Source organism: Falco peregrinus, chromosome 1, assembly GCF_023634155.1.
Source record: "Falco peregrinus isolate bFalPer1 chromosome 1, bFalPer1.pri, whole genome shotgun sequence".
NCBI classification, from domain to species: Eukaryota; Metazoa; Chordata; class Aves; order Falconiformes; family Falconidae; genus Falco; species Falco peregrinus.
Genome location: NC_073721.1, coordinates 10,472,964 through 10,500,480, shown reverse-complemented (window position 1 = coordinate 10,500,480; position 27,517 = coordinate 10,472,964). Strand labels below are relative to the sequence as shown.

The window sequence follows — 27,517 nt, the reverse complement described above, 5'->3', positions numbered from 1 at the left end:
AAATGTAAAGACAAAAGAAATCCAACTATAGCCAGCAATAGATATAGCAAAAATTGGGGAAAAAGTACTGGACGAAGGAAAAAGTTGCTGATAGCTCTTTATCTGGTTTTATACATTCAACGTAGAAATGTTTTATCATCCCCTACAATACAAGCAAGCCAGCATTTTTTGTACTATATAAAAGCAAATATCTTTTTTGTACTAAAGAGAATTAGTTTTAATCTATTTCCTCTGTTTCCTCCATTCAGGCAACTGCTTAATACATTGATCTTCCATGCATTTCCATTTTCTCCACCAATACATTTCTTATAATTGGAATGAGCTGCTCTATTAAGCTTCTTAATAGATTCTGTGTTCTCAAAACCCAATAACTTCAGGACAATATATTAAAGTAGACAACAAATTAAGCTTGGTGTTTGTGGATGTGAAGCTCCATCAACAGTGACCTTTAAAGTTACAGCAAGGATGCTGCTTAAAATTGGTTGCAAAGAAGCCAGTGTCTAATACCTCTAATTGCATTAGTTTGTGTCAATGCTACAACACTGCGAGACTCTTTGAAAACAGTTTGTTAGTGGCCAGGAACAAATTACAGTCCTGATGTGAAGCAGCAATGGACATGTGCAGATGTCAATGAATTTACTTAGAGCTGTGGGTCCCTGGCAGTTGTGAAAAGAGCAGGACCTCTGTAGCTGCATCATCTAGCACAGACAGGGCCTAGTTAGAGCGATGAAGACTGACCTTAGCTTTGTATATGCAAGCAACACTGAGCATTACAAACAGCACAGAAGTATTTCGAGAGTCTAAAAAAGTTATTTTAATTTTATCAATTGAATCCAATAACTATGCCACAATATCACATTAGCTCAGTTTGAAATACAATGTGAATGGAGATTTTATTTGCAAACCATTACAAAGATGTAACTCCATTTTAAAATAGCAAACAACATAAAATAATTCTCTCAAAGCTAGCTAGCCTTGGTATGACTCCTACCTCCTCCCATAGCTACACAGCCAACTACCTTCGTGTGTATTTTATACTGCTTAAATCAGTCAGAGAGCAGTTTTCCACCACAAGTAAAAAATGAGGTGACCTGACAATGTGTAAGGCAAAGTCTCAAACACACGATGAGCAACTGAAGCCAGTGAGTGGTGACTCCTCAACAGACACTTTGCAAACAGATCGAGTGACTATTTGCCAAATAACTGCCCCACAAACCAGCCTCTAGGACAGGGCACAAGACTGCATCTGCTCCAGTACTTACATCACCAATTCCCACTTAAAATCATACTGAAGCAACACCGAGAATTCAGAGGAATGAGGTCTAATCCTTGTAAAATGAATCTAGGTAGTTAACCCAAAACGAATACTATTCTTCATCTAGTTGTATGGTTCCTAGGAAAGATTTTATTTAAAAAGCCAGCTTCCAGCTGCTCTTCACCTGGCATTAGCCTCTGTGAACCATTTGCAAGGATCTCACTGTGGGTAACAGACGCCCATCAGCAACAGAACTGCCCTCTTGATGGCGCCCCATCACCCCCTCACATCTCATCTATTCTTAATTCAAATTCAAAATCACATACAGCCTGTTTCTTCACAGTCTCGGTTCCTCTCCTCTCCCAAGTTATACATTTCTGCATTTTCGTAGGCTGAACCATTGCTGAGGAAATCCCCTTGCTCACAGGCAGTTAGCATCCTCTCCTAGGTGAAATACTTTGGGATACAGCTCAGTTTGCATTATCCCACCTGGAAAACCTGTATGATGCTTTGTACCAGCAAATTACTCTCCCCCCGGCCCCGCCTTTAACATGGAAATCATCGCGCAAAAGACTGATTTTGTTACAGGCTTTTGTGTTTGCCTAGGGCTTCATCAGGAATGAGACCGCTAATTATTTAATTATTTGTACCTACCGCAGCACTGACTAGGTGTATCCAAGATAAGAACGTTTCAGTCCTTCGTCCTGCCACCTGCCAGCACAAGACTGTTGCCAGCAATTCCCTCCAATAACTCAGGCTCTTTTTGGCAGCTGATGAGGAGGAGTAAACATTGGTACTGTTTTCCTAGCAGGCAGGTTTACCTGGTGGCTGCAGTAAGGGGCACAGCCTGCAGAGCGGCCTTTGGCCTCCTCTCCACCTCAGACCCAGGTGAGAGGGGGCCACAGGCCCAGCCCAGTGGCAAGAAACAGGTTTCTGAGGGCAGGAGACAGGCATTTGGGGATTTAAGTAACTCTGGGTGTTACTTAACAGCATGAGGCCCTTGGTTTCCCCCAAGCCGGCAGCTTTCAGTGGCTCTCCCGAGCCAGCCTCCCTCAGGTGGGGTGAGGGCGCCGGCACCCAGCCCAGCACGCTCACCTCAGCGCCAGCCATGGCTCGTACCCATCCTAGGGGGCAAAGCCAGAACATCCAGCCTTAAAAACAGGCCAAAAGCACTCTTAGGGGTCACTGTTACTACAAACACCAAGGTTTTCTTTAGTCTTGCTTGATGAAAATCAAATACCTTTGCTCTGAGAGCTCTGGCAGCTCTCCTCACGCGCAGCACTCCCAGCTATGCAAAGGCTGTAGCACAGTTATTTTCAGGCACATACAGCAACAACTTCAACCTGTATGTTGGGCAGCGCTCCCCTCACGCTGGGCAGAGGATTTACAGCAGCTTTCCCCACAGCAGCATAGATCAGAGCCCAGGAACAACCAGCAGCCGTACAGCCCCGGCCGGGCAACCCATCACGGCGCCTGGGCGGCACCAGGCCTCCCTGCGCCAGAGCCCAGCCAGGCCCTGCCACCACACTCCTCGCCTCCCCTCAGCTTCCAAACTGAGGTAGTGTTGCAAGAGACTTAAGTTTTTTCTGGTTTTTGTTTTTAAATAAAAAGTTTCATATGCAGTGCATTGAAGATAGGAGCTAGTGTTTTGTGAGCCCTGCTACAAGAAAGGCAGAGGCTTTGCAAATTCTCTCCCTTTGAAAAGGGCCACCTGAAGAGTCAAAAAACCCAAAACAGAACAAACCAAAAACAACCGTATGTAATCCAGAACAAGTATCCTGCATAGTCTTCACAAGTGGTACATCTTCACGTTCATTTGGCTCTCCACATGGTTCTCTCCACAACGAAAACAAGACTGAAGTCCACCGCTTCCACATTTTTGTCTTTGGCAGAGCTCTCATGAACAAACCAGAATAAAGTTATTTTTTATTACATATAAATAGCAGATGTGAAACCTTAAGTGTTGCAGTGATAACTTCTCAGGCGCCCAAAAGAACTCCAGCTACTTGTCACACATGTACACATGGAAGATACAAACAGCACATAAGATGGAAGTTTGCTCACAACAGCATAAAAATGGGATTGATGGGAAAGACTTCTGTGATGGTTTAGTTTAGACCTCGCCTTGCTAGGTATGACAAAAGGAGAAACAACCCTGCAGAACAAAGCCGTGGTGGACCACCCCATGCCACTCTGGGACAGAAAAAGCCAACAGCTTTGTTGAAAAACTCTGAAGGCAGTGGTTGTCTATTCAGTAGAGAATCTTCAATTATTTAAGCATAAACCATGTTTTCATAGTTACATGACCTCAGCTGAATCTCACAGGGTGCGTGTGTGTGTAAAAAATTACCAACAAATTAGTTTGAGTCAGGCTTCAGCCTAACATCACACAGGCAAAGATGGGTGCACTAGAATTTCAGCACCAGTACACCGAACGTTGTAAGATTAAGAAAAACCTGAAATGCTAAACGTTCAGAAAAAAATTATTCAGCAGAAAGCTTGTGTGTGAGGCAGCCTGATCCCACACAGGGTCTCCCATCTGAAACAGCACATACTATTACAGCGTAATAGAAATAATAATGAATTTTGGATTGATGAAGAAGAGTAGGAAGGAGACCAAGAAATTACCGATGTTATCTGACCCACTGCCTGTTTGAGGATGAAGCATTAAAAATACATGTATCACAGTAACTATTTGATACCACATATGGCATAAAAAAATAAATTGCTCTGCTTTTCCAAGAGAATGATTGTTCAAAGCCTCTTGCCATGCGAGAAAGACTTCAACTCTCAGTTAATTTAACAGAATTGCAACCATCTACTGCCACTCTGCTCCATTCATCTTAAGAAAGTCTGACACTGTACCACCAAAACAAACTGGCTGGATGTAGGAAAGTGTTCCCAAAGAAGCAAGTTATTCTGTCTGCACTTACCTCACACAGAATCACCAAGTAGTTAAACACATTTGGGAAAGGTCTAATACTGCCTGCCTGGAAAGCTGCAGTGACTGAGGGATCTACTGACAGCCTCAGTGTGCCAAAACTGGTTAAGTAACAGAAGATCTGGACGGAACATTATTTGAAGATCTGCTTGATGTCTAGTGAGAAGTGGAATAAACTGAGATACTTTCCTCCAGGACCAAATGATCTAAGCACAGGAGCGAGCTACTCTGGTGCCATCTGCCAGCACATCAAAGCTAGAGAATCCAAAACTTCTGCCCAGTAACAGCTGATCTTCACATCTTTTAATGGAAGATCTGCCAAGGGCAAAAATTAGGCAACGGCTCAAAGTACTGCCAACACAGGAACACATTTGGAGACATCCAGAGGAGTTCTTTCCCCAAAGAAGTCCACTAGTACTAAGACAAAACACAAAAAATATTCTGTAATTGACATTAAAATACTTTATTGGCTAGACAGAATGTGCAGTATGGATAGAAATATACTGAAATACAAAGTCCTCCAGAATACCATGTAGAAAAACCAAAATCCATACTTCTTATGTATATACATTGCCAAATGTATTCAAGAGTGTGAATAAGGTCATATTTGCATTTTTTTTTCCTTCTCTTGAAAGCATATCTAGTGCAGTCCAAGGCCTTTTTGTTTCTTAAAAAGAAAATTGCACAGCTACCCTATTTCATCATTTGTCTGGAAATCTGATGAAATTTTACATACTTTTCTCTGCCTTGCTAGATCCTTTCAAGCTTGACTTCTGCCTCTTTTTTTCCCTCTGTCCCAGTATGCGATAGATTTTTTTCTTAGCCTCCTTTTGCCTCTGGAATTTCTGTTCATCCTCCTTCTGCTTAACTTTGAGATATTCTTTAAGTTGTTCCCGACGTTTCACTTTGGCTTTCCTGATCTTATAATTATTCACTGTACTTAAAGCATTGAGTAAGGCTGATATCTAAAACAGAAAATAGAGCATCAGTACACAAACAGTTCAGTTTTGGTGAGCAAGAAACAGTTTAACCCCAGCAGAGAGAATCAGAGATTCAAAGCAAGTTCCTAATTATTTCTGCACCTGCCACCCAATTTCTAAAATGGTTTAATTATTTGTCTTGTTAGGAAGTTAATCAAAGGTTTCATTTTTGCAAAACCCGATTTTGGCTAGATACTATTTAAAAGGCTATGCCTACTTGCTACTATAGAACACTTATACTGCAGTTTGGAACTTCCTGCCTTTGCAAACACACATAATTCTCAATTTTTGAAGCCAAGTATTTGCTTCAAGTCCTGTCTCTATTAATAATGCATAGCAATGACAAGTCCAATAAGAGACCACAGCTGCCAATTTAAGTTGCCCATAACATAAAAGTACTACATCCAACTGAAATACCTTGCAAGTGCTGTGACAAGGACAAAAGTCGTATTTAGTCTTCAGGTGACCTACTAGTTTAAAAAATACACACTGTACACTCAGTGACAGTTCCAGATACATACTGCATGCCAAACAGGAACAAAACAAACTGCAGGTGAGGATTTTTCACTAGGAGCATGTATGTCTTCAACACTAGCAGTAGATTCAAGTGCTAAAAAAATAGTTAGAAATGGTCCAAGCAACATTTACCCTTCAGGAGTCCTTGTTTCAGAGTAAGTGATAATTACCTTCTTTTCATGAGGCTCCCTGATAACAGCTGGTCTCCACTGGTCTTTTGGAGTCTTGCCTTTCTTCTCAAGATTCTTAGGCTTGTTCTTAAAAGGCAGAGCCTTCTGCAGTGCTTTAGGAATGTGGAGCTTATTGAAATGCCTCTTCTCCCTCACAATAGGCTAAAAGAATGATATAGAACATATATAAGATTCATGATCTTAAAAGCTTTTATTTTGTTTTCCATCTTTCAGGGGAAAAAAACCTAAACCACCACAAATCAAGAAAAAAAGCAAACACCCACCACCACCACCCCTGACATCCAACTGTGAATGGTAAGTTCACCCCAATTTTCCTACAGCAAAAGTCTCAGCAAGCTTCTGGAGAAAACTTCTGCCACGTGCATTGCTTTTCTCGGTTTGCACCGGTCTGAGGCAGAGTACAAATCTGACTGTGATCACTGGTTAAATAAAAAGGGGGCTGGGGGGAGAGGATGTGTCCAATATACCTTATACAGAGAATCTTTGTTTTGTTTCAGTTTAATGCCTCGCTCATGCCTCAGCTGGCCTGTTGTCTTCATTCCACTCCAACTGTCTTTCTCACCCACTGGCTTCAGCAAGGATGTTACAGGGTTATAGAATGTCGGGATGGAAACAGGATACCAAGTCCTCACAAAGACAATATCTGAAAGAAAAGGAAATGTTATTTGGCTCTATAACAACAGTTCATCACATCCACAGTCTATGCAAAGATTGCCTGAATATAATAGGTAACTAATATCTAGACCACATGCTAATACTGTGTTTGGTATATATATAAAATCTCTTCAACATGAGGCAAAAGCAACATAACTATTTGTACACTTGGATTCTGCAAAACCCCATAAAGTCATAAACAGTACATGTTCCTGAGGAGCAGCCAGCTGAACAGCACCCTATTCATTACTCATATTCAATTGAAGAACTAGCAATGGCGTTCATATATGTACCTGTGCCTCCACTATTACTAAAAAAATCAATTTACTTTTCCTCTGACTACTTTAATAAAAGAATTTGCTTGCTTTTATTTTGCACTAGCCGTAATTTCAATGGGTTTAGGAAAACAGAGGCCATATAACCCCAAATAAGCATGAACTCGTTTTCTCAACATCACAGTGACACTCAGCAAATATACAAGCTCACTTACCCCCATCCCCTGCATAATTTCCCCAAAAGGTTAGGGAACACAGTGAACTAGAGTTACAATGCCACTCTTTGGAGGTCTCAGAAAAAAAGTCTTTCTAGCACTTGTACCACTAAATACAATTCATCTTCATGTTCAAGGAGAAAAGCACACCTTGCTGTGTAAAACACTTCAAAACACTCCGAGAAACAGGTCTCCAAGACAAACCTTTTCATCTGCATACAATACGACTTCCGAGTATAACTGAAAGAAACCCAATATAAAATATACTTTATTTTTTTAAATTTCACTCTGCATCTCACCAGGTATTTCATGCTCTTTGAATTTACATCTCAATTATCAGATTCCAGAGATTCTGACACACGGCTTTTCAACCTGTGAAGCGGGATGAAAGTTGTGCGATAACTTACACAGAAAGTGCAACTTACCACTCATCAGCAACTTGTCTTCAAATGTTGCTCTGAAAGCTCCTACTGGAGTTCGAAGGGCCTTTTTGATCTGTCCCCGGATACCACTCACAGTACGAATTGCTGCACCTTCAAATTTAGCCACTTCCAACTGAGAGTTAAACATTCCCTGAAAGTGTGAATTACCTACCATTATTCAAGATGCTAAGTCTCTCTCTGTGACCCAGGTAGGCCACAAAAACATAAGTAATTCCCACAAGTATATCTTACAAAGAAATAGGAAGAACATAACCTTGCCTTTAAATGCTAAGTGTGGACCACACCACAAACCTACCACGCCAACTTTAAGATAACTTACTTAGAATCACATACTACAAGCCAGGCTTCTTAGCATTAAATATATATAACTAAAATTTCTAAAACATAACATATTTAGAAGAGAACTAGGCAGATTCTCTTAAAGTCACATGCTGGAACACAGCACACCTTAAAAGCAACTCAGCTGCCTTAAGTTGCTAGCTGTGAGGCTCTAATGCAATACAGCTCTCCAAGGTTTGCGCTTCTTTCATACATCACAAGTCAGTCAGGAAAAATTCTGTGTATGCTTAGTCTGAATACTTAAGTGCTTCACTGCTTACTGCCCCAAAAGCAGAATAAACCTGACCTCTTCCTGAGCCCGAAAGTACAACTAGGGACAGCTGGAACGTCAGTGAAAATTCACTTCTGCAATGCTTCCTGCCCCAAACACTTTTGTAATTGTCCTAATCACTGCTAAAAGTCATCCCAGAGCTGAAATTCAGTGGGCTCAAACTGCCTGAATGACACCAGAGACAGGTTCACATTCTCCAGAGGTGTCTGCCACTGTGGGAAGCTAATCAGTGGGTTTGAGTAAGGATGGGCAGGGGGAAACCACATTGAATGTGAGCCAGAAGACTGTTCTAGAATTTTTGTCTCATTAAAAATAATTCATATTCATTGGCTAATGATTAGCACCTTTAGAAAGGACAATGAAGCGAGCTCAAAAAAACCCCAAGCAGCTACTGAGATCCAGAACAGTATGCAACAATAACAGGGATCTTCTGCCTCAGGCAAGACAGATGTAGTCCCAGGTTGCATTCCTTCCTAACACCGGTACATGTGGTTTTACAGTACACATACCTACCTTAATAAAACAAGTGTTCTTAAAAATTTTGAATGGAAAACCAGTTAGCTTTAATTTCTTTACAATAGTTATAGATTTATCTAAATCGAGCACAACTCCTGTCGCAGCAATCCGGAAATCAGGCTGAAACATACAGAAATGAAAGACATTGCTGAATGTATATTTGCCACATAGCAAAGAAACCATTTCAATGATACAATTTCACTGCTTTTTACAGGTGGAGTTCAGAATTTATAACCTTTACAGGGGTACAGCAGCTGACAAAATGCAAATTGACTTTGTACAGACTAGTTGACTTGCCGCTGACATAACATTCCTACCATTCACTAACGAGATTTTCAAAACTGCCATTCTAATTACCTTGGAAGCAATCTAAGAGCCCTTGTTATCTACCTCCGCTGTGTTCTCTTTAGGAAACAGAATCTTACTCAGACAGGAAGTCTCAAAGGAGAAGTGCTTTGTGCACTGCTGTAAGTCACTATATTATGCTAGGGACACATGACAAAAATAGCTTTTTAATACATGTAACAAGATGACTGGGTAAAAGGACTTGAAGGGTATTTTAGGAAGGAGATAATCATCACCACTCCAATTACCGTTGTGGCTCATTACAATGTCATGCAAGGCTTTTGTTACATATAAACATAAATCTACCTTTTGGTAATACGTATGCAAAGGCCATAGTTGATAAATACTGCTTTAACATTACTTAAATTAATTCAGATACTCATAAACATCCTAACAAGACATGGAAAAGTCACACCGAGAGCAAACTATAACAGGAACATCAGTATCTCATCCTGTAAGAAGGTTCAAAAAGTTATCTAAATACTTAGTACCTGAAAACCAAGTAAACCAAGTAGGTATAGATCCTTTCACAGAAAACCACAAAGTAGTATTTGTCATTTTCAGTGTTGCAGATTTTATTTTTGTTAAATATTGTTATATTTTAAAATTGTTAAATTGATTAAAAAAAAAGGAAACAAAACCACAAAGCCTCCATCCAGTTTCCCATCTAATCATAATACACCTTTCAAAAATTTGAGCCCACCTACCTTCTCAGTTCCTACAACATCAACACTTTATCGTATGTAAACCTTCTTCCCTAAATCTATACATTTCATCCAAAGACCCATGGAAAGCAGTAATCAACATTTTGTGATAACAAACCTACCGTTGCACCACTGACAGACTGAACTGCCAAAAATCCCGTCCCCTGAGGAGTGATGGGCCCTATAAGGAAACAAAACATTTACGAAAAGCTTTACTACACAAAATCTAGCCTCTACTTAAAAGTCAGAACACTTTGAAATACCTGCCAAATATTCTCAGTGAATATAAAAAAAAAGTTTACAGCATTCAAGTCATTACTCATGTATATAGCCCCATGACAGTTAAAGGAATGGTTAACAAGAAATTATTCACATACGGAAGCATTTGCATGGCTGGGCCCACCATGTGTGCAAGTGTCTCTCTGCACCGAGCCAACAAATCAGGTTCTTCTTTGGTACAATACAGTCTAACAAAATGCTCAAAATTTGTTAAAAAGACAAATACTTCATAAAATTCATTCAAAGAATTCACAAATAATAGGCAACTGCCTATCTTCCCATACTATTTGGTGTTATTTTATATTCCACAGTGAACACAACTTTTCAAGGTCTTCTAATTCCAAAAGCTACTGGCTGAATTTCTTGATACATCCTGTAAAACTTGAGAATTTTGTAACAATTAAGTGATACAGGATAGTAACTCTAGAACATTCTCACCCCAAAAAGCTGCTCCACAATGCATATGTTGTGGTGTGTACTTTAGAAGCCTATGACGCCCATTATGATCTTCAATGTAGAACATCGGGATAGTCTGAAATCGCCTCCACCCTAATGAGAGGATTAAAGGATCACGTGTCTTAAGTATCTTCTTATACCATCGGTGCTTCTTCAGGCGCAACTAATTAGAAGAAAAGATGAACAATGCTATTACAGCATAACAGCATTAATTGTGAAATTCAAGCTTTAATTTTCAGGAATGATTGAAAGCAACTTCCATCTACACCAGAATTTTTTATTCAGTAAGCCTTCTGTCTTCAAATATTCTCATTAACACTAGGTTGACTGGAAAGACAAAGCTAATCAGTATTTTGCTCACTTTAAAGTCATGCTTGCATGCATACAAGCTATTATATCTAAAATATATATATATACACACATAGATGCTAGTAACTTTTCAATAGCCACTTGTTCATAGACCACGAACCCCACAGTACAATTTACATTTGCAATTTAGCAATCACAGTATCAGACCTTAGTCCCGAGACATCTCTGCAGATGAACATTAAACAGTAACTTCTTCCATTTCTCCCGTTAAGCCTGTAAAAATCCAGTGTCTGCTACCATAGAGTTAATTGTGTCAAAAGCCAATCCCCTATTCAAGAGGCAAAGATGAAGGTATCTCTCTGTGCTTACTGTAGCTTTGATAAACAGAAAATAAATAGTAACTCCAGAAACTATCAACTCCAGAAAGCATACCTGTCCCGACAAAGTGCACTCACAGCTTTGGCTACCTACCTGTACATAGCCGACGTTTCCTTCACTGTTGCCTAAACCACCCAGAATAATAGGATAATGAGGGTCAAAATTCAGGACAAATTCACATGGGACATTCTCAATCTCTATTCGAACATACATCCCAGGCCGGTAGCCCTCATACTGCACTCTGGTCTCATCATCTTGATCTTCAAATTCCGCTCGATTAAGCTACGTGACAAAGAGAAAGTCACCACATGTTTTACAAAACTGAAGTATTAACAACTTGTTCATGAGGTGCCAGTTCTATTTAAAACATGCTAACATTTATATAAATCTTCTGGGAAATATCTGATAGGTTTTGTGACTTTTTATTCTGAACAAGATCTCTGCCACCATGAATTCCTTCCAATTTGAAATCCCAAGTGGGCCTGTTAGTCTGCTTGAAAGACAGTACCCAAGAGAAGCAAATGACTGAGTGACTTCTGATGTATCTTTCATAATGGTGACTTTGGATTTTAAAGATATAACTGTCAAAAGCACATTTTTGATTTAGAAGCCTGAGTAACTTTTAAAGTGAACGTCCTGATCTTTAAGGTGTCACTTTATGAGGAGGCTGGGCTCCTATCTTACTCAGCAGCCTAAAAACACTTCTGTGCATCCTCACACTGCAGACCATCAAAAGGGTCTTTTCAAAGCTCTTCTGTACCATATGAATGTAGATATTATGTAAATATTCAATAAGATAGCGTTGTGAATAACAGAAGTATCACCCTCCTGTTCTAGCTCCTGACATTCAGCTACCTATAAGATGCCACATTTAAGCAAATTCATTATTAATTTTTCTTCTCAAAAAAATTTTGATTCAGATTGAGATATGGCACAAATCTTCTCATCCAAGTTTGTTTGGGGTTTTTTTTCCAGAAGCTTTTACACATCCCCACTTTGAGATCCTTGCCCTTCCATCCTGCAGTAGAATCACTGCTGATACGTATTTCTGCAACAGGCCTTAAGTGAAACTGTTCTGAATTATCTTCTATTATTTTACTGGAATGTCCTTCTTTACACTTTAAGCTCTCTTAGCAAGCACATCAGTATACCAGAGTTCATATGATCACTTAAGACAGAGGCTAATGCAAGAGGGTAATGATTAATTTAATAACTATTTAGGACAAGATTTTTTCAGAAGAGAAGGCAAAGTTATGAGCAATATAAGGCAACGTTCTTCCAAGTCATCTAAAGAAAGCAGCTGCTTTCAAGCTTACAAGATTTCATCTAAAAAACTGAGGCCTGGAAACAAAACCAACACCTCCAATTCTGGATACAGTTACCCTGAAGCAATGGTCATCGATTATTTTTTCCTCAAAATAACCTGACAGTTTGATGAAAAAGACTGCCACATAGAACTTACTTATCCATTAATAACATAGCAAAAATCACACTAAAAATAATATCAGGAAAATATTGGACGCAAATTATCATGAGAAAGATTTTGACCTTCCTACACATAAAAGGATGCCTTTCCCCACCACCCATCCCACCTCCTCCTCCTGAGGGGTACCTTCTCTCATGGGTTTTTTTGAGATCTCTCACGCTAGTTCCACCACTAAGGGACAAATGAATAACTGTTAAAAATTTTAAGCAGATGAAGTTATGACTTATCCAGTGATTTAGAATATAGTTTAACTACTTAATTAAAATCAAGCTTTCAGTTGTTTGGACTGTTTGTCTTTCCAGCTAATGGAATCAAAGAGTTAAACCATAAAAAAAAACTACAAGCCTGTATTTCTTTGCATGTACTTTCTGAATTAGCTCCTAAATGTCATGCGTGTTTCCAGGAAAAAAACCTTTGGCAAACACTGCGGGGTGTTTCTGAAGATGTACAGCCAGATAAACCGCCCGGTTAACAGTTTGTACCTGTGCTTGTTTATGCATTTCTTCTTTAAGATCATCAAAGTATGTGGCATCCCCTTCATCATACTCTGCATCAAACATTTCTTTCAGTTTCCGTTTCTTGTCCATGCGCTCCTTTTTCTTTTCCTCCTCCTCAGGTTCTGGTTTGGACGTTTTTCCATCTTCCTCCTCTTCTTCACTTCCAGACTAATCAACAGCAAGTTATCAAACACATAAAACAGTTCACAGAAAACCACCCATTCTGATTAACAGTTAAAGATATATAATCAAGTAACATTTTGTCATAATGCAAACTATTAGACCCTTCAAAGATGATAACTTCTGTCTAAAACTGAAGTCATTCAAACAAGAAGATGTAACTTCAGCAGTGACCAAAACATTTAATGATCTAATCATATCCCTTTTCACTGAGAAAACCTCCTGACTTAATACTTACTTTAATGACAGGGAGCAGACCTAGCACTGCCCTGTCTGTTATTCTGCAGCTAAAATAAGCCCACATAATAAAAGAATAAAAAAAGGAATTGTTGATTGCACTGAGTAGTAGCATGCTGGAAGGCAGCACTCTAAAGGCCAGAAAGGAGGAAGTTTGTTCACGACCCCTTTGAAAACTGCCAAAATGATGCCATTGCATTTCATTATAAAATTGAGGGTAAAGCCATCAAGTTGCTCAGTCTGAAAAAAAAAAATTGATTTTTCTATCTGTAGTCACAGACAACTACAGTTCTGTTCTTGGAAGCTATCCAAGCCATGGCATAAAATTGCTTCCACCAGCTTCTTTTATGCAGATATGAGAAACAACTAGGAAACTGTCAATTTCCACAATTTGTTGTGTTTAAACAGAGCGCTGTAATCTTCTGCATCAGATAAAATGACACAGTACAAACAGTTACGATCACATTTGGTTTTAAAATACTTCTCTCATAGCTCCACCTCTTGATTAAGCCTGACACCTACTGTTAAATAAGTGAGGTGACTTCTCCCACATAATTAACTTTAAGCAACAATGTAGTTTGAGACTAAAAACATGCCATTCCAGACATTTATATGTTCCAAAGTCCATAATACATATACCTTTTCCTCCTCATACCCATTGATTTCTTTCCTATTGATTTGTGAAAACTAAACTTATTACACAGGACACCTATCTCTTAATCAGAAACTCATATACATGTATGTTGCTAAAGAGCATAAAAACACAGGTCAGACCTCATCTCCTTCAGCGGCATGCTTTCCTTTGTGCACAACACCGGTTTCAAGATCTTCAAAATCTCCATAAAGTTCTTCTGCAACAATAAGCACCCAAGAGACCTAACAATTAACCATTCTGTTATATTGTTCCATACAATTTCTCTTATTTTCAGTATTGTGTATTTCTCTGTACTGCTTTTAGGTTAGTTTCAGCCCAAATATTTTCTCTTCCCATCAACAGTTTTGTAAGTCTGTTCTGCCCTCTCTACAGTTTCAGGTGAAAATTCTCAGCTGAACATCAGTGGCTTCTCCTTTTCCTTTCAATCACTTCAATGTTATGATTTTAAAAACGTAAATAAAGTCCAGATAATTCCAAAGGATCGTGCAGCACACCAGTCAGCACTCTAATGACACCAGCAGAGCAAATGAGCTATCTTTGAAATTATCTGCTATATTTAAACTTTTTATTAATTTTTAAAAAATTAAATTTCAAAACAAATGCTTATAGAAGCCTGTCAAACCAAAATAATTTTGCATATAAGACACAGACATCTTATTAGTATTTTCTAAATATTTCACAATTAAGGAAAAAAAAAAAAAAACCAAAACACACCACACAAACCACCACCTCCACAACATCTGAGGACAGATCTCACTTTTCAGTCAGATCTGAACGACCACTTTGTCTTCCCACTAAAGAAGAATTTCTGTTTATTTCTACCAAGACTATCCAAAAGAAACCATGCGAAGGGGATGAACAGCTGACTGATACGTAACTCAAAGCTGGCATGGCCAAGTGTTGACTAAGGACTACTTCCTAATTTAAATTATATAGCCTATTTTCAGAATGCGCTACTTGCCTGCTGTTTGTACAGCTATTTACAGCAATGTTTAATTATATTACCATCTGTATAATACTTTATGCAATAGTTTGAAAAAAATTTGCAAGTATATTGCTAAAGCAAAACGTTCTACATACATAACTACAAAGTCATACTTCTCTTAAAAATCCTGTATAATCATTTTTAGAAGTCTTACACATACCATCTTCCTCCAACAGTTTTGCTGCATCTTTATCATCTTCCCACTTCCCAGTAACAAAGCAGTCTCGAATACTGCTCATAACCTGCAAAATAACAGTATCGTTGCCTTGTACAGTTACAGCTTGTCATCAATAGAAACATCCTCCAATATGCTCCCCACTCCTCCATCAGAGATATGACCTCAGAGATAATCTGATATTCTCACACACAGCTCCACATCGAGACATCATTACCAACTACACAATGCCTCAGCAAAAGCAGGACGTGAAACCAAATACAACTCTTGCCCAAAGGTCTTTACACTAAAAATGTCTCTACGCTACATCGTATTTTCACTTGGGGTTCCCTTGCTTTTTACTTTTCAGTAAATAAATAGCACACTATGATCCACCAAACAGTCAAGACAGCCAAGCATTAAACTGACCTACTCTAACATTCCATTCCTGTAAAAACAGACCTTGGAGCCCGTTTGCTTGTAAATACTTATAAGGACAGCAAGTAGCAGAAGATGGGACGTTCCGGCCGTAGCTCCCATAGGTCTGTTTCAATTACAACTCAGTAGTATTTCAAGAGAAACAGCCAGGACATAACCACTATAATATACGCAGCAGCAATTATCCAATGGTATTACCTCTTCTAAATCCCAGTCTTGTGGCCTTTCTATCAGAAATTTGGAGCAGTCAAGAGCATTAGCCTTCTGTTTGGATGCTTTGTCTGGACGGCTGACATGAAACAAACCTCCAAGTTCATCACCTCCATCCTCACTCTCGTGGTCCTCATCCTCGACAGCTAAAGGAAACACAGAAGCTGTGATTATTTCCCCCAAAGTACATGGATTACATTAACAACCTCTCTTCTGCCTTATGTTCCACAATACCTGCAGTAGCTTGGGGGGGGCGGGGGGAGGGGCAGAAAGATGCAAACTAAAAACAGTGTTAAAAACAAAAGACTGAAGAAAGGTATATTGATCCAGTGTAAGAGTTAAATTAATACCCTCACAGGGACAAAATAAGGAGAGCAGCAATCAGGGAGATACTATACACCGGGATCATCGTGAACTTCAGTTGTGCAGTTGGTTCCACATGGAAACACGTAATTCATTTCACAGATTCCACATAGTTCAAACTTCTTTGAACAACCTGAAATCTGGTTCTATTTCCATACCTGGAATAATTGAAAAAAAAAAAAAAAATAATAACTGCCCAATAAACAAACACATGATGTTTGTTGTAGAAACAATGCCAAAACAATCTGTATTTGAGAATCTGTCAGCAAACCTTCCTGCTCCTGCACTATGGAAGGTTTACAAAACCCAAATTCTCATAGTGTTCTACAGAGGTTCTGCATGATGAGGTTTGTACACTCAGACAACTACTGGAAAAGTTGTGAATTAAACAGGACAAATAACATAAATAGCAAATTTTCTCTTCCTTTTAAGCCAGCTAGCTTTTCTTTTTCCTTGACAAACACCCTTATTACAGACAAAACAGTAAGTCACATCTAAGAGAATATTCCACTCTCAGTCACTGTGAAACAGAAATTCCGGAGAACAGCCAAAAAATTATATTCCTTTATGAAACACAATTACCACAATGGATTTGCATAGTATCTACCAGATAGTTCTATAAATAACCGAACCTTAAATGTTTCGGGGAAAATAGTTGTATCGGAAAACATGAGTAACAATCAAGTAGTCTGCAAAATGAGCTCAAAATGCTTTTTATTGGAGAAGTAAAAACAGTCTTTTATTACAATTATTAGTGAAAATTAGTATCAGCAATGAAAAAAAGTCAATTAACTCTCTGAAACCTCCCAGTAAAAGACAGTGCTCAAAGATGCAGACTTGCAAACTTGGTAACAGCTAAAAAGCTACCATATATGAAGACAGCACAAGTTTCCAAACAGATTTGTACCTGTTCCATAGACGAGTTTACGAAGATTGGGGGTTGAACGTTGCTGTCTTAGAAAGGCCTGAGCTGCCTTCTGTGCAAGGTCCTCTTTCCACTTAAGTGCACCTGAAAAGGGAAAAAATTTGCATTCTACTTCCAAAAGAGAACAAGAATTAGGAGCTATACACAAATAATTTAAATAAGGACATGACAACAGGCTTAAGAAGTGTAGGCACAACCCAGCTTCTTTTTCTCATGCTCCATATATAGACCAAAACTAAATTGTGGCTAAAAAATCCTACCACTGATTTTTTTTTTCCTGACAAGTCCTAATTTTAGGACAAAAGTTTAAGACATAACTAGCAACAGGAACAGATTTGATCATTTTCATGGTGGTACGTGTCTTCTTCAGAGACCTGCAGAATGGCTGAGGTTGGAAGAGACTTCTGGAGGTCATCCTGTCCAGCCCGGTCACACCTACAGCAGGTTGCCCAACACCACGTTCAGATGGCTTTTGGGTATCTCCAAGGCTGGAGGTTCCACAACTTCTCTGGGCAACCTGCTCCAGGGCTCAATGAGTAGTTAATACATTTTCGCAACATTCCTCCAAGAATGTTTTATTCTTTCTAAATTTAATAAAAGCATCATCATTTGTTTTACACACACAGCCACAAAGATTAAAGTTAAGAGAAATATATGCAGAATCAATGACATTTATAAACTTAATCACCTCCATTTTAGGGAAAGGAAACCTGAGACCTGCATACCACACTGCAAATTAAAGGCTTAATAAAAAAGCAGATAATCCCAGGTTTCCCAACTTAAGTTTGCCACTTAACAACTACATATATAAATATATTTGAGGGGCAACATTATATAATATTTACTAATTATAATATCCTTTAACAATAAACCCAATTAAAAAGGGGCAGTAAAAAATGTTAACATTTACAGTCTACCTGCCGTGTCAGCAGAAAAATCTTTTTCTTCATACTCCTCTTCCCCTCGCAGTAGATTCTCTACATCGTCATCCTCAGCTTCTACAGCTTTAAGTTTCGTCTGTCTAGTACTACCAGCTTGCTTAGCTTGAGTGTGCTGAAATCCCTTCCTATTTGACTCTTCAACTTCTAAGTCATCACGCGATCCTTCTTCACCATCACCCTCGACAGAAGAGTTTTCAACCTCAGATTCTGATGCTTCTTCTGCTGTACAGTTTCCTGAATCTGTAGTGAGCACTGCTTTTCTTTTCAGACTGTGATCTGAGATTTGTGATCTCATTTCTGTATCTTCACTATTTATTTCATACTGCTTAGATTCAGCTGCTCTTTTGGTTGCAGTCTCAAATTCACTCTCTGAGCTTTCATTTTCGTAAGTCCTTTGCTGCTCCTCCTCTTCCTCATCATCACATTCTTCTTCCATTTCACTCTCTTCAGGGCCAGTTTTTCCTCCTTCCTCTTCAGAACTCATCTCAAGATCATCATCACTGTCTGCAAATGCTGGCAGTTCATTCACAGCTTCTTCTTTAGCCACATCTGTTTTCAGACGTTTGGCTCTCCCAACAGCCATCTCTTCCCCTAATAGCTCTCTGTCACTTTCCTCCTCAGCATCATCTTCATCATCGCCATCACTTCCATCCTCAGACATTGCTTCTGCTTCTTCTTCTTGGTCGTCTTCTTCATCACTTACTGCATCATCATTTTCTTTCTCCTCTTCTTCAAATAATGCCTTCCGACGTACTCTTCCAGTCTTCAAATCAACCTGTCTCTCTTCTTTTGGCATCACAAACCTGGTTTTCCGAAGATCATATATGGGGTAAGATGGTAAAGCACAAGAAAATTTTAATGAAACAATGAAGCTTTATGTTAACATTATTTTCATTTTATCCTTTTTTAAACACAGCAAGGTTATGGAGAACATAACAAAGGCAATGGAATTCTTTTAAGTATGGAATGCTTAACTCAAGAATACACCCTATGTTATAGCCATAAATAATTCCAAGAAGTATCTTTGTTTTCCCTGGAATGAAAACAAGTTATACAATGAATTTTCCTGGAGATTATAACTGCCATCCTCCAGAACTCTGAAAAACAACAGAACTGTTACCTAGGGCTGTACCAGCAAGAAACTCCTGGAAGGCAGGACTATACTGCCCGCAAAGCAAAACTCTTCTAATATCCATTATTCCTACCTCAAAATGCACGTGGCATAGAAGTAGTTTCAGAAGAGGAAGAATCAGGCAATAGTCCATTCTACTAACTGTGCTCTATTGAATTTTTTTCCTAAATTAAAGCCTGACATTAAAGATTCATTCACGCTCAAACAAGGCTCAGCATTCAAAACTTACTCTTGTCCTACGTCTTCTGAACCTAAGGGTCTGGAGTCCATGAAGAGAGAGACCTTGCTTGACGCCATCTTAACATCAATGGCTGAATGTGTGGAGATGAGGCTCTGAACTAGTTCATGATTTGGTCTCACTTCCTCCTGGAAAGCCAAGATTTTTTTACTTTTCAGTTAGAGTGAATAAACAAGTGTCTAATAAGCAGCTTACAGTCATTAATATGCCTAAAACAAAATATGCATACACAAGAAAAAAATCCAAAGCATTTTAAAGAAACATTTTCTCACAATAGTAAGTTCTCCCCCTTCCCGTCTTCACACTTCAAGAAAGCATACAACATTAACACAAGGAAAATTCAAGAGGGCCTCCCTCACAGCACATAACCACTACAGTAAGTACCAGCAAGCATACATTATCACAGACCAAACGTATTTAACATTTAGCACAACACAGGGGAAACCACTGAATTCAATCTGTATGCAAACATTTTCCACCTCTTCCTCTGACCAGTCAAATCCTGTAAGTGACCTTCCACAGTCACCCTACCCTGCAAAATACACGTGATAATATCCCAGTACCAGAAGTTTTTATAAATCTTAAATCGATGTCTGGAAAGTTAATGAAACTAACTTTAGGTACATAATATTAACCAACCCTTCAAATGTTTTGCACAGTATTTTACACAGAGACAATAAAATACCCCTCCTCTGAAATCACTAGAGAAAACAAAATTACCTACTACAGATACAGAAGGACTGATTATTTTAAATAAGCTTAAACACTCATTTTGATTCTAAGGATAAAAACTATGTTTTGCAAGAGAACTCGAATTATCAACAGCATTCTCTTACCTCTTCTTTTAAAGCGTGGCTTCCACCAAGGTCAATATAAACAGCATCTTTATCATACACGATGCCCCCAACTCCTGAAAGAGGGGCATAGACTAGTTTCTCTTTCTCATTTAAGGAACGCTTCTTCTGCTGTTCAGGTAGAGCACAGGGGTCTGGTAGGAAACTCACATCGCTCACAGTAAAGTCTCCTACACCTGGGGCAACAGACAAGGGAAGCAATAAGGTTTTTATGAAGTTTTGATTCTGAAATTTGTGCAATTCCCCATGAAGAGATACGAGGGAAAAAATCTAAACCATCACAGCATTCAGTAATTCATCAACAGCAACGTCTGTATCAAACATCCAGTTCTTCTGCCTTACCCCTGAACTTAGAAAAGCATACATAAGTTCACTGGCATACTGCAGAGCCCTGGGTTTGTCTGCTTGCTTTTAAATGAGAAAACCAGCAACTCTCTTTTCTAAGTAGGTCTGTAAATCTATTATTAAAATATTTCTGAATTTAAGCTTTTAAATCATTCACTTAAAATATTAAATATATTCAATGATTACGAGAAGTTTTACACAAGCCAAATTTACTTTCTACTATTAGGGCAGGTATGTTTTGCACTTCAAGCACCTTTTAAAGCAAAACACCTTTGAAAAACTTCAGACATTGCCAATACTGTGTTTAACACTGCACCAAAAATGCATAATTAAAAGCAAAACTATATAAATTAATCATTTTTACAAAAAAAGGTATTATGAAAAGTAATTTCCAAAAGCATAACGTGTATTTAGAAAGGTGAAAAATCTATTTTACAACATACAGTTTAAAGACACAAATCATTCCGCAATAAAAATAGCAACAGCTATGTTGTTATTCATACATCAGCACAAAAACAGTTTTAAGAATCTGACAAATTACCTGGCATATGAATTTGACTTCTGTTTTTTAGGTGTGCTCCTCTCAAGTACCCATAAAGTGATATCTTCCTGTCACATTTAGGATTGACTCGAACATCTTCTGGGTTTGTCAACTCTTCCATTCTACTCAACATTAATTAAAAAAAAAAAGTTAGAATATCCAGCAGTTCTCCAACAGTAACTTTTGAAAAAATGTAATTTAACAAGGGAACTGCAGCATCACTTGCAGCCACTGCATGTTCTGCAGACTAATAATCAAAATCGAATGATCTTAAGAAAAAAAATTAATGGAAAAAAAGATCTTTCAAAAATACTTTTAAATCGTATTTTAAAACTCCTATAATCGTGTTCAACAATGTATTTCCAAAAGACTTACTGACATTTCACTAAACACATACTGCTTTCCTAGGACATAAGATTTTGTACACTTTTCACACACAACCCTCCTTAAATCACTTTTGCCATTAGAGGGAAAACAACTGAAAGTCACATTCCCTGCAGCCATACAACACTTTATTTTCCCTAATAATAGGAGTGAGCAATACCAAAACTACCACAGGGAAGGGGAAACTGGCTGTTTTGAGGCATAGCAGTGGGGAGAAACTCCTTCCAGAGCTCCTTTCTACACTGCACAAGGGAGGCCAAACAACCACACAGCCCAGGACGAAAGGCACACATTCTGGCTGCAAATCAGCTTAAAACCGACCTACCAACCAACCTAACTGTAACAGTTATAGCAACATAAAACAATGTTACTGAAAGACAAAAAAATATTTTTTTCTCACTTTCCCCTCTCTGTGTACTTTGCAGGACTTCGCATAATGCTTATCTACTTCTCTGACAATTTTTTCCAAAGAAGTGAAGCTTTGAAAAAGCTTTGTTCTAGGCACCTTGGACACTTGGTGGGAGTTTAGTCCTAACTGTAAGCATTCTGGCAATAAAATATGAAAGATGAGGTAATTTCTCAGGTAGGCACAGCCACCATCAAGACCACTTCCATGTTCCAAAGAGACTGTGAATCAAATGCTGTATGTGGAGATGTAGCAGAAAGGGTGTTTCCAAGAACTCAAGAGGACTAATTCACCAGACATTACTAAATTGCTGGCATGCTGTTTCTTTTCCACAGAAATTAAATAAAATCATCAACAAGCAGGATTATCTTAGTATTTTTTTTCTGTGTTTCAAAAGTATTTACAATATACCAAACGCCTGTCTACATGATCCGATGCAAGTGAAAACTCAATGGCTGAAGTTATTGGCACAAACCTGGTAAGTACGCTTTCATTTCCCCAGAGCCATCTAGGTAACACTAAATACCCATTCACACAGAGCTGACTGGTTCTAGTATCACAGTTTTCTTAAACAGCAAAGTGCTGTCTATGCTGAGATTGAAGAACAGAGAGAAAAGCACACACCTGTCTGCAAGAACATATGGGTGAGACGTTTGCCAAGTAAGAGGTCGGAATTTCATAACTGAGATGAAACGTCCCAAATTGTGAACTTCCTGCTTCTGATACTCTCCGTGAACCATCCCAGACAGATAAAACAGCTTCGCACCCTAAAACACATTAAAAAGACATAAAAACATTAAATATCAATTAAATACCTACAAAACTAAAATAAGGTAATGCAATTCAAATTTGTCTCAAATTTGTTCCAAATAATTGGAAATTGTAGATTACAACTGGTTCCAAAAGATCAAGCTAACTAGTTCACTTGAATGTGAAAACGGCCCCCTGAATCTTAAGGGAAAAAACTCACATCCAGAAAACCTCGTACAAAGGTCAATTTGTCTCTCAGGCTGCAAGCAGCTACTCCTTTTTTATATATATATATATATATATATATACACTCCTGCATAACAGACCTTTTAACTAGTATCTCATGTTCAGTGGCTTGTCACACTGGGATACAGAATAATTACACAAGTATTTTAGCAAATAAAAGAAAGATTATACAATCTGACACAACATCAGCATTGCCCATTTATGATTTTAAAAATATATTATGTATAAAAATATGTCTAAATATATATATGTGTATTATTTAAGAAATGTAAGAACATACTAAACACTTCAGTATCACCCCACTTTTAATTTCACTTCCACAATGCAAAATATATAGAAAAAAATAATATTTATGTCATACCGGGTACACTTCAGTCCAGAATCTGTGCTTTAACTTCTTTTTAGTCTTCCTTAATTGTTTGTTGTTCTTGAATGTATCGAGGTGGGTGAGAACTCCCATAATTTTGGGAAAGCCATGTACCTGACAAATGTTCAGGAATTCAAACGTCTCCATCTCAAATCCAAAGCTGGCATCAATAAGCATTAGAACCTGAAAACACAAGTCAGCATTTCATTACACTAATACCACAGTGACCACAGGAGCCGATGTCAAAAACCACACCTTTCAAGTCGTAAGCTTCTTAGGAACCAAAATCTTGGCAAAAAGTTTTATTTTCGCATAACCTGAAAATCAGCTTTGGCTTTTTGATTAAAGTATGGGTCTTAGCTGCTGTAGAAGTTAGCGGGCCTTAGGAAATCAAATCTCTTCTACCAATCAATCAGATTTCCTTTATATAGGTTTGATTTGCTCCTTGTCTCTGAAAAAACTATAGAAGAGTAAGGCTGCTCTACAAATACAACAACATACAGCATCATAGTAAGGTCTGAATAGGTGTTTACTTGGTGAATTTAAAATAAGCAAACTTGAGTACCTTCCAACATCTGCAGGAATGTCTGAGGAAATTAATAAAAAAATACTTTGTGTCTTGGATGCACTAACGCCTCTAAGGCATTAATAATCTAAAATGAGGCAAACTTAGTTCACACATTGCAATTATTGTTACGCATCACTAAAACACACTGGCACAGGAAAACAACACCCAACAGTCCCATGAGAAAACAAGCAAAGTCGTATTAGGGCCTCAGCAAAACACATGGCAACCGACAACAGAGATCTGCAAGCGATTCTGTCATCTCAGCCTCCTAACAATAAAACCAAGCAGATGCTCAGCACCACCATGTGCAGGCAGAACCTCAAACATCCGTCACTTCTACTAACAAAAAATTTTAGTATTTTTTAATACATCTCCCTTCCTCAAGTAGAAAGCATACAAGTAGAACAGTATCTGGATTAGCACACCCACGTATTTAGATAGTTAATATTTACATAAGGATCCCAAACCCTGATCAGATAATAAACTCTAAATCCACACAGAATATATCTAAACAGACAAATGGATCATGCATTGGGTCCCCGAGATCCATTGATGCAATAACTGAACCAAAAATTACGAGTACATTACAATGGTGACCACACTCTGCTGAAATCAATCATAATACTACACAGTGATCTTCAAAGATGGAGACATCAGAGTGCATCACATAAAACCAGCCAGTAAACTAATATGTTACTTCTGCTTCATACATTAGTTGCAAGCTTCTTGACTAAAAACCATTCTCAGATTTTACATTTTGTTTGTAAAAATGTAAATTTTACATTTTTGTTTGACCAAAACACCTCAATGAAAAGTGACTATTAATTACCTTGGCTTGTTGCAAGATCTTCCATTAAAAGTTTACAGTTGTACTTCCCTTCTTCCACATCCTCCCCACCACAATACACACACACTTTAATTCCCCCCACCCCCAGGATAAAGAAAGTCCTAGGAGTTGCTCCAGAACATTAGGTTTATTTTCAAGCTCAGTCCTGTTCTCTGAAACCGAACACAGTTTTTCCTTCCATAGCAACAGGTAGAGAAATCTGACATTGGCGCAGTCAAGTCAGAAGTAGTACTTTCAATATAAACTATACTAGAAATCACATGCCATTGTTAACTTACCAAATCAGCAACTTTAGCCAGGTCAATCATTGTGTTAATGTCACATCCACATTCAATAATAGTTAGCCTGCGTTTTTTACCTGAAATTACAGAATTAAGAATCAAAGACTGAAACAGAGGAAGCAAACTAACCATCCACTGCTTTCTTTTCAGGTCACATTCCTGAAGTTCGTCTAGAGTATGTGGAATTCAAATTCCTGTCTAGCATGCAGATAGACCAACATGCATCATTGCACTGGTGCCCGTTTTCAAATCTTTATAATTCTGCTAAGTTTTAACATTTTTGTTTAAAATTATCAGGTTGAGTACATGTTTTCAAAGGAGTTGTTTGGTCTTTTCAAAAAATACTACTTCCCAAAAGAATGGGAAACGTGTAGAGGTTAGAATGAAACCAGGAAAAGCCAGAATGAGGATCCCCAGCAGGGCAGAAAACAAGTTTAGAGGGGCAAGTCCCCCCAAAGCCTAAATCTCATTTTTCTTCTACTGTTAATAAGCATGCCTGGTAACACATTCAAATGATTTCTTTACAATGACCAAAAATTAAGAGAACATAAACATGTCCTAGCTCTAAAGGCAAGACAAATAAGGAGTGCAAAATAAGCATTTCCATTTCTCCTGTTCTTACCAGAAACAATTGTAACAGGACCCCGGATTTCAACCAGCTTTTGCCTTGTGAAGTTCTTAATGAGACATTTTATTAAGGTGCTCTTCCCCACCTTGGGAGGGCCAACTACAACCACCACCACAGGAGGAGGCTCCAAAGGAGTACGGTCGACCACAGGAATATGATGTTTTTTAGTCTTCAAATCCTGAGTTCTGAGAAGAAATTTGTAATAAATAAATACAAGAACTTAAGAAACAGTAATATATATTCTTTTTATGTGCTCTGCTTTCAGCTTGGATAAGTTAATTTTCCTTTTAGTAGCTGCTACAGTGCTGCGTTTTGGATTTGGTACGAGAATGTCGATAACACACTTAAGTTTCAGTTGATACTAAATAGTGCTTACTCTAAATCAAGGATTTTTCGGTTTCCATGCTCTGCCAGCAAGCGGGTGCACAAGAAGCTGGGAGGGAGCAGAGCCAGGACAGCTGACTCGAACTAACCAAAGGGATATTTCATACCACAGAACATCATGCTCACTACATAAAGCTGGGGAAAGAAGAAGGATGCAGGGAATATTCAGAGTTAATAGCATTTGTCTTCCAAGTGACACATGATGGAACCCTGCTTTCCTGGGGATGGCTGAACCCCTGCCTGGCAACGGGAAGCAGTGAATGAATTCCTTGTTTTCCTTTCCTTGCGCATGCAGTTTTTGCTTTACCTATTAAACTGCCTTTATGTCAACCCACAAATTTTACTTTTGATTTTCCCAATTCTCTCCCCCATTCCACTGTGGGAGGGGATGTGAGCAAGTGGCTGCGTGGTGCTTAGTTGCCGACTTGAGTTAAACCACAACAGAAAGTCTTCAGTATTTGCAAAAGCTTGGACACAGGCTCACCAAGCGCCTAGATGCTAACACATATGTGAAACTCCCACCAAGTGTAAGGAACTACATATATCTGTTTCCGTTGAGAGTAACACGGCTGTACCACAAAACACAGATGCAGAAAGCATCACATTTCTGATACATGCATAAAATACAACACAACCTGGTAAACGATGAAAGCTTTGTGAGCACAGCAGTGAAAATTACACTATGTCTACTTCTACACAACGCAACAAAGAAACTTCATCCAACACTTCTATCTAGCCAACCCTGTATGCTCTATGGCCAATTCCCATTTCTTACCTGTGGAAAGTTCTGGCCATCCGCACAGCGGACTGGACCGTAAAGGCTTTGGGGTTTCTCTTCCGCGCATTCTCCTCATCTCCTATTCCCAGATCATTGAGATAACGTTTCCTTTTCTTCTCTGCCTTTGGCCCACTATGCTTCACACGATGCTTCTTCTTCTCTTTTTCCTCCATCTTACTCTTCCAACAATTTATTTACAATCGATACGATGGGAAGTGCCTCCTCGTGCTCGCGCACGGCTGACAGGGGAAGCAAACGCGGTCAGCACACGCACACCGGTAACCAGCGCCCCGCCACCTCCGGGAAAGCAGCTGCTCACTCCCTGCATGGACGCACACGAGAAGCGCCGAGGCCCGCACACCGCTCCGCACCGCTCCCCGCGCTCGCCAGGCGGCCGCAGGGCTAGGCCCAGGCCATGCCCCGCGCCCCGCAGCCCGCGGGTCCCCGGCCCGGCCGGTACTTCTAACCCCGGGCAGAGCGGAGTCCCAAAGCCGCCGCGACGGCGAGCTGCCGGGCAAGCCACCCGCAGGCCCCTGCGGCCCGGGAAAGGGTCCCCCGGCGGCGCCGCCACTCACCTGTCCCGCCGCGCCGCTGCCTCCGCGTGGGCCCGCCCCGCCCGGCCCGTTTCCC

The 27,517-nt window shown here is 39.2% G+C and overlaps 1 protein-coding gene across 1 annotated transcript; it reads right to left on the bottom strand.

Moving 5' to 3' along the window:
• Positions 1 to 4,643: 4,643 nt before the first annotated feature.
• BMS1 (BMS1 ribosome biogenesis factor) lies at positions 4,644 to 27,517 on the bottom strand. The gene is made up of 23 exons (XM_055797775.1): positions 27,463 to 27,517; positions 26,885 to 27,126; positions 25,720 to 25,910; positions 25,095 to 25,174; positions 23,396 to 23,584; positions 22,663 to 22,805; positions 21,249 to 21,370; positions 20,345 to 20,538; positions 19,500 to 19,636; positions 18,115 to 18,941; positions 17,180 to 17,281; positions 15,898 to 16,055; positions 15,268 to 15,349; positions 14,242 to 14,318; positions 13,036 to 13,218; positions 11,161 to 11,349; positions 10,363 to 10,543; positions 9,768 to 9,826; positions 8,594 to 8,716; positions 7,453 to 7,600; positions 6,351 to 6,526; positions 5,863 to 6,024; positions 4,644 to 5,161 (listed from the first exon to the last, which is right to left on the bottom strand). The coding sequence occupies exons 2-23, from the start codon at positions 27,058 to 27,060 to the stop codon at positions 4,925 to 4,927; spliced, it is 3,936 nt and encodes a 1,311-aa protein (XP_055653750.1). The 5' UTR covers positions 27,061 to 27,126; positions 27,463 to 27,517; the 3' UTR covers positions 4,644 to 4,924.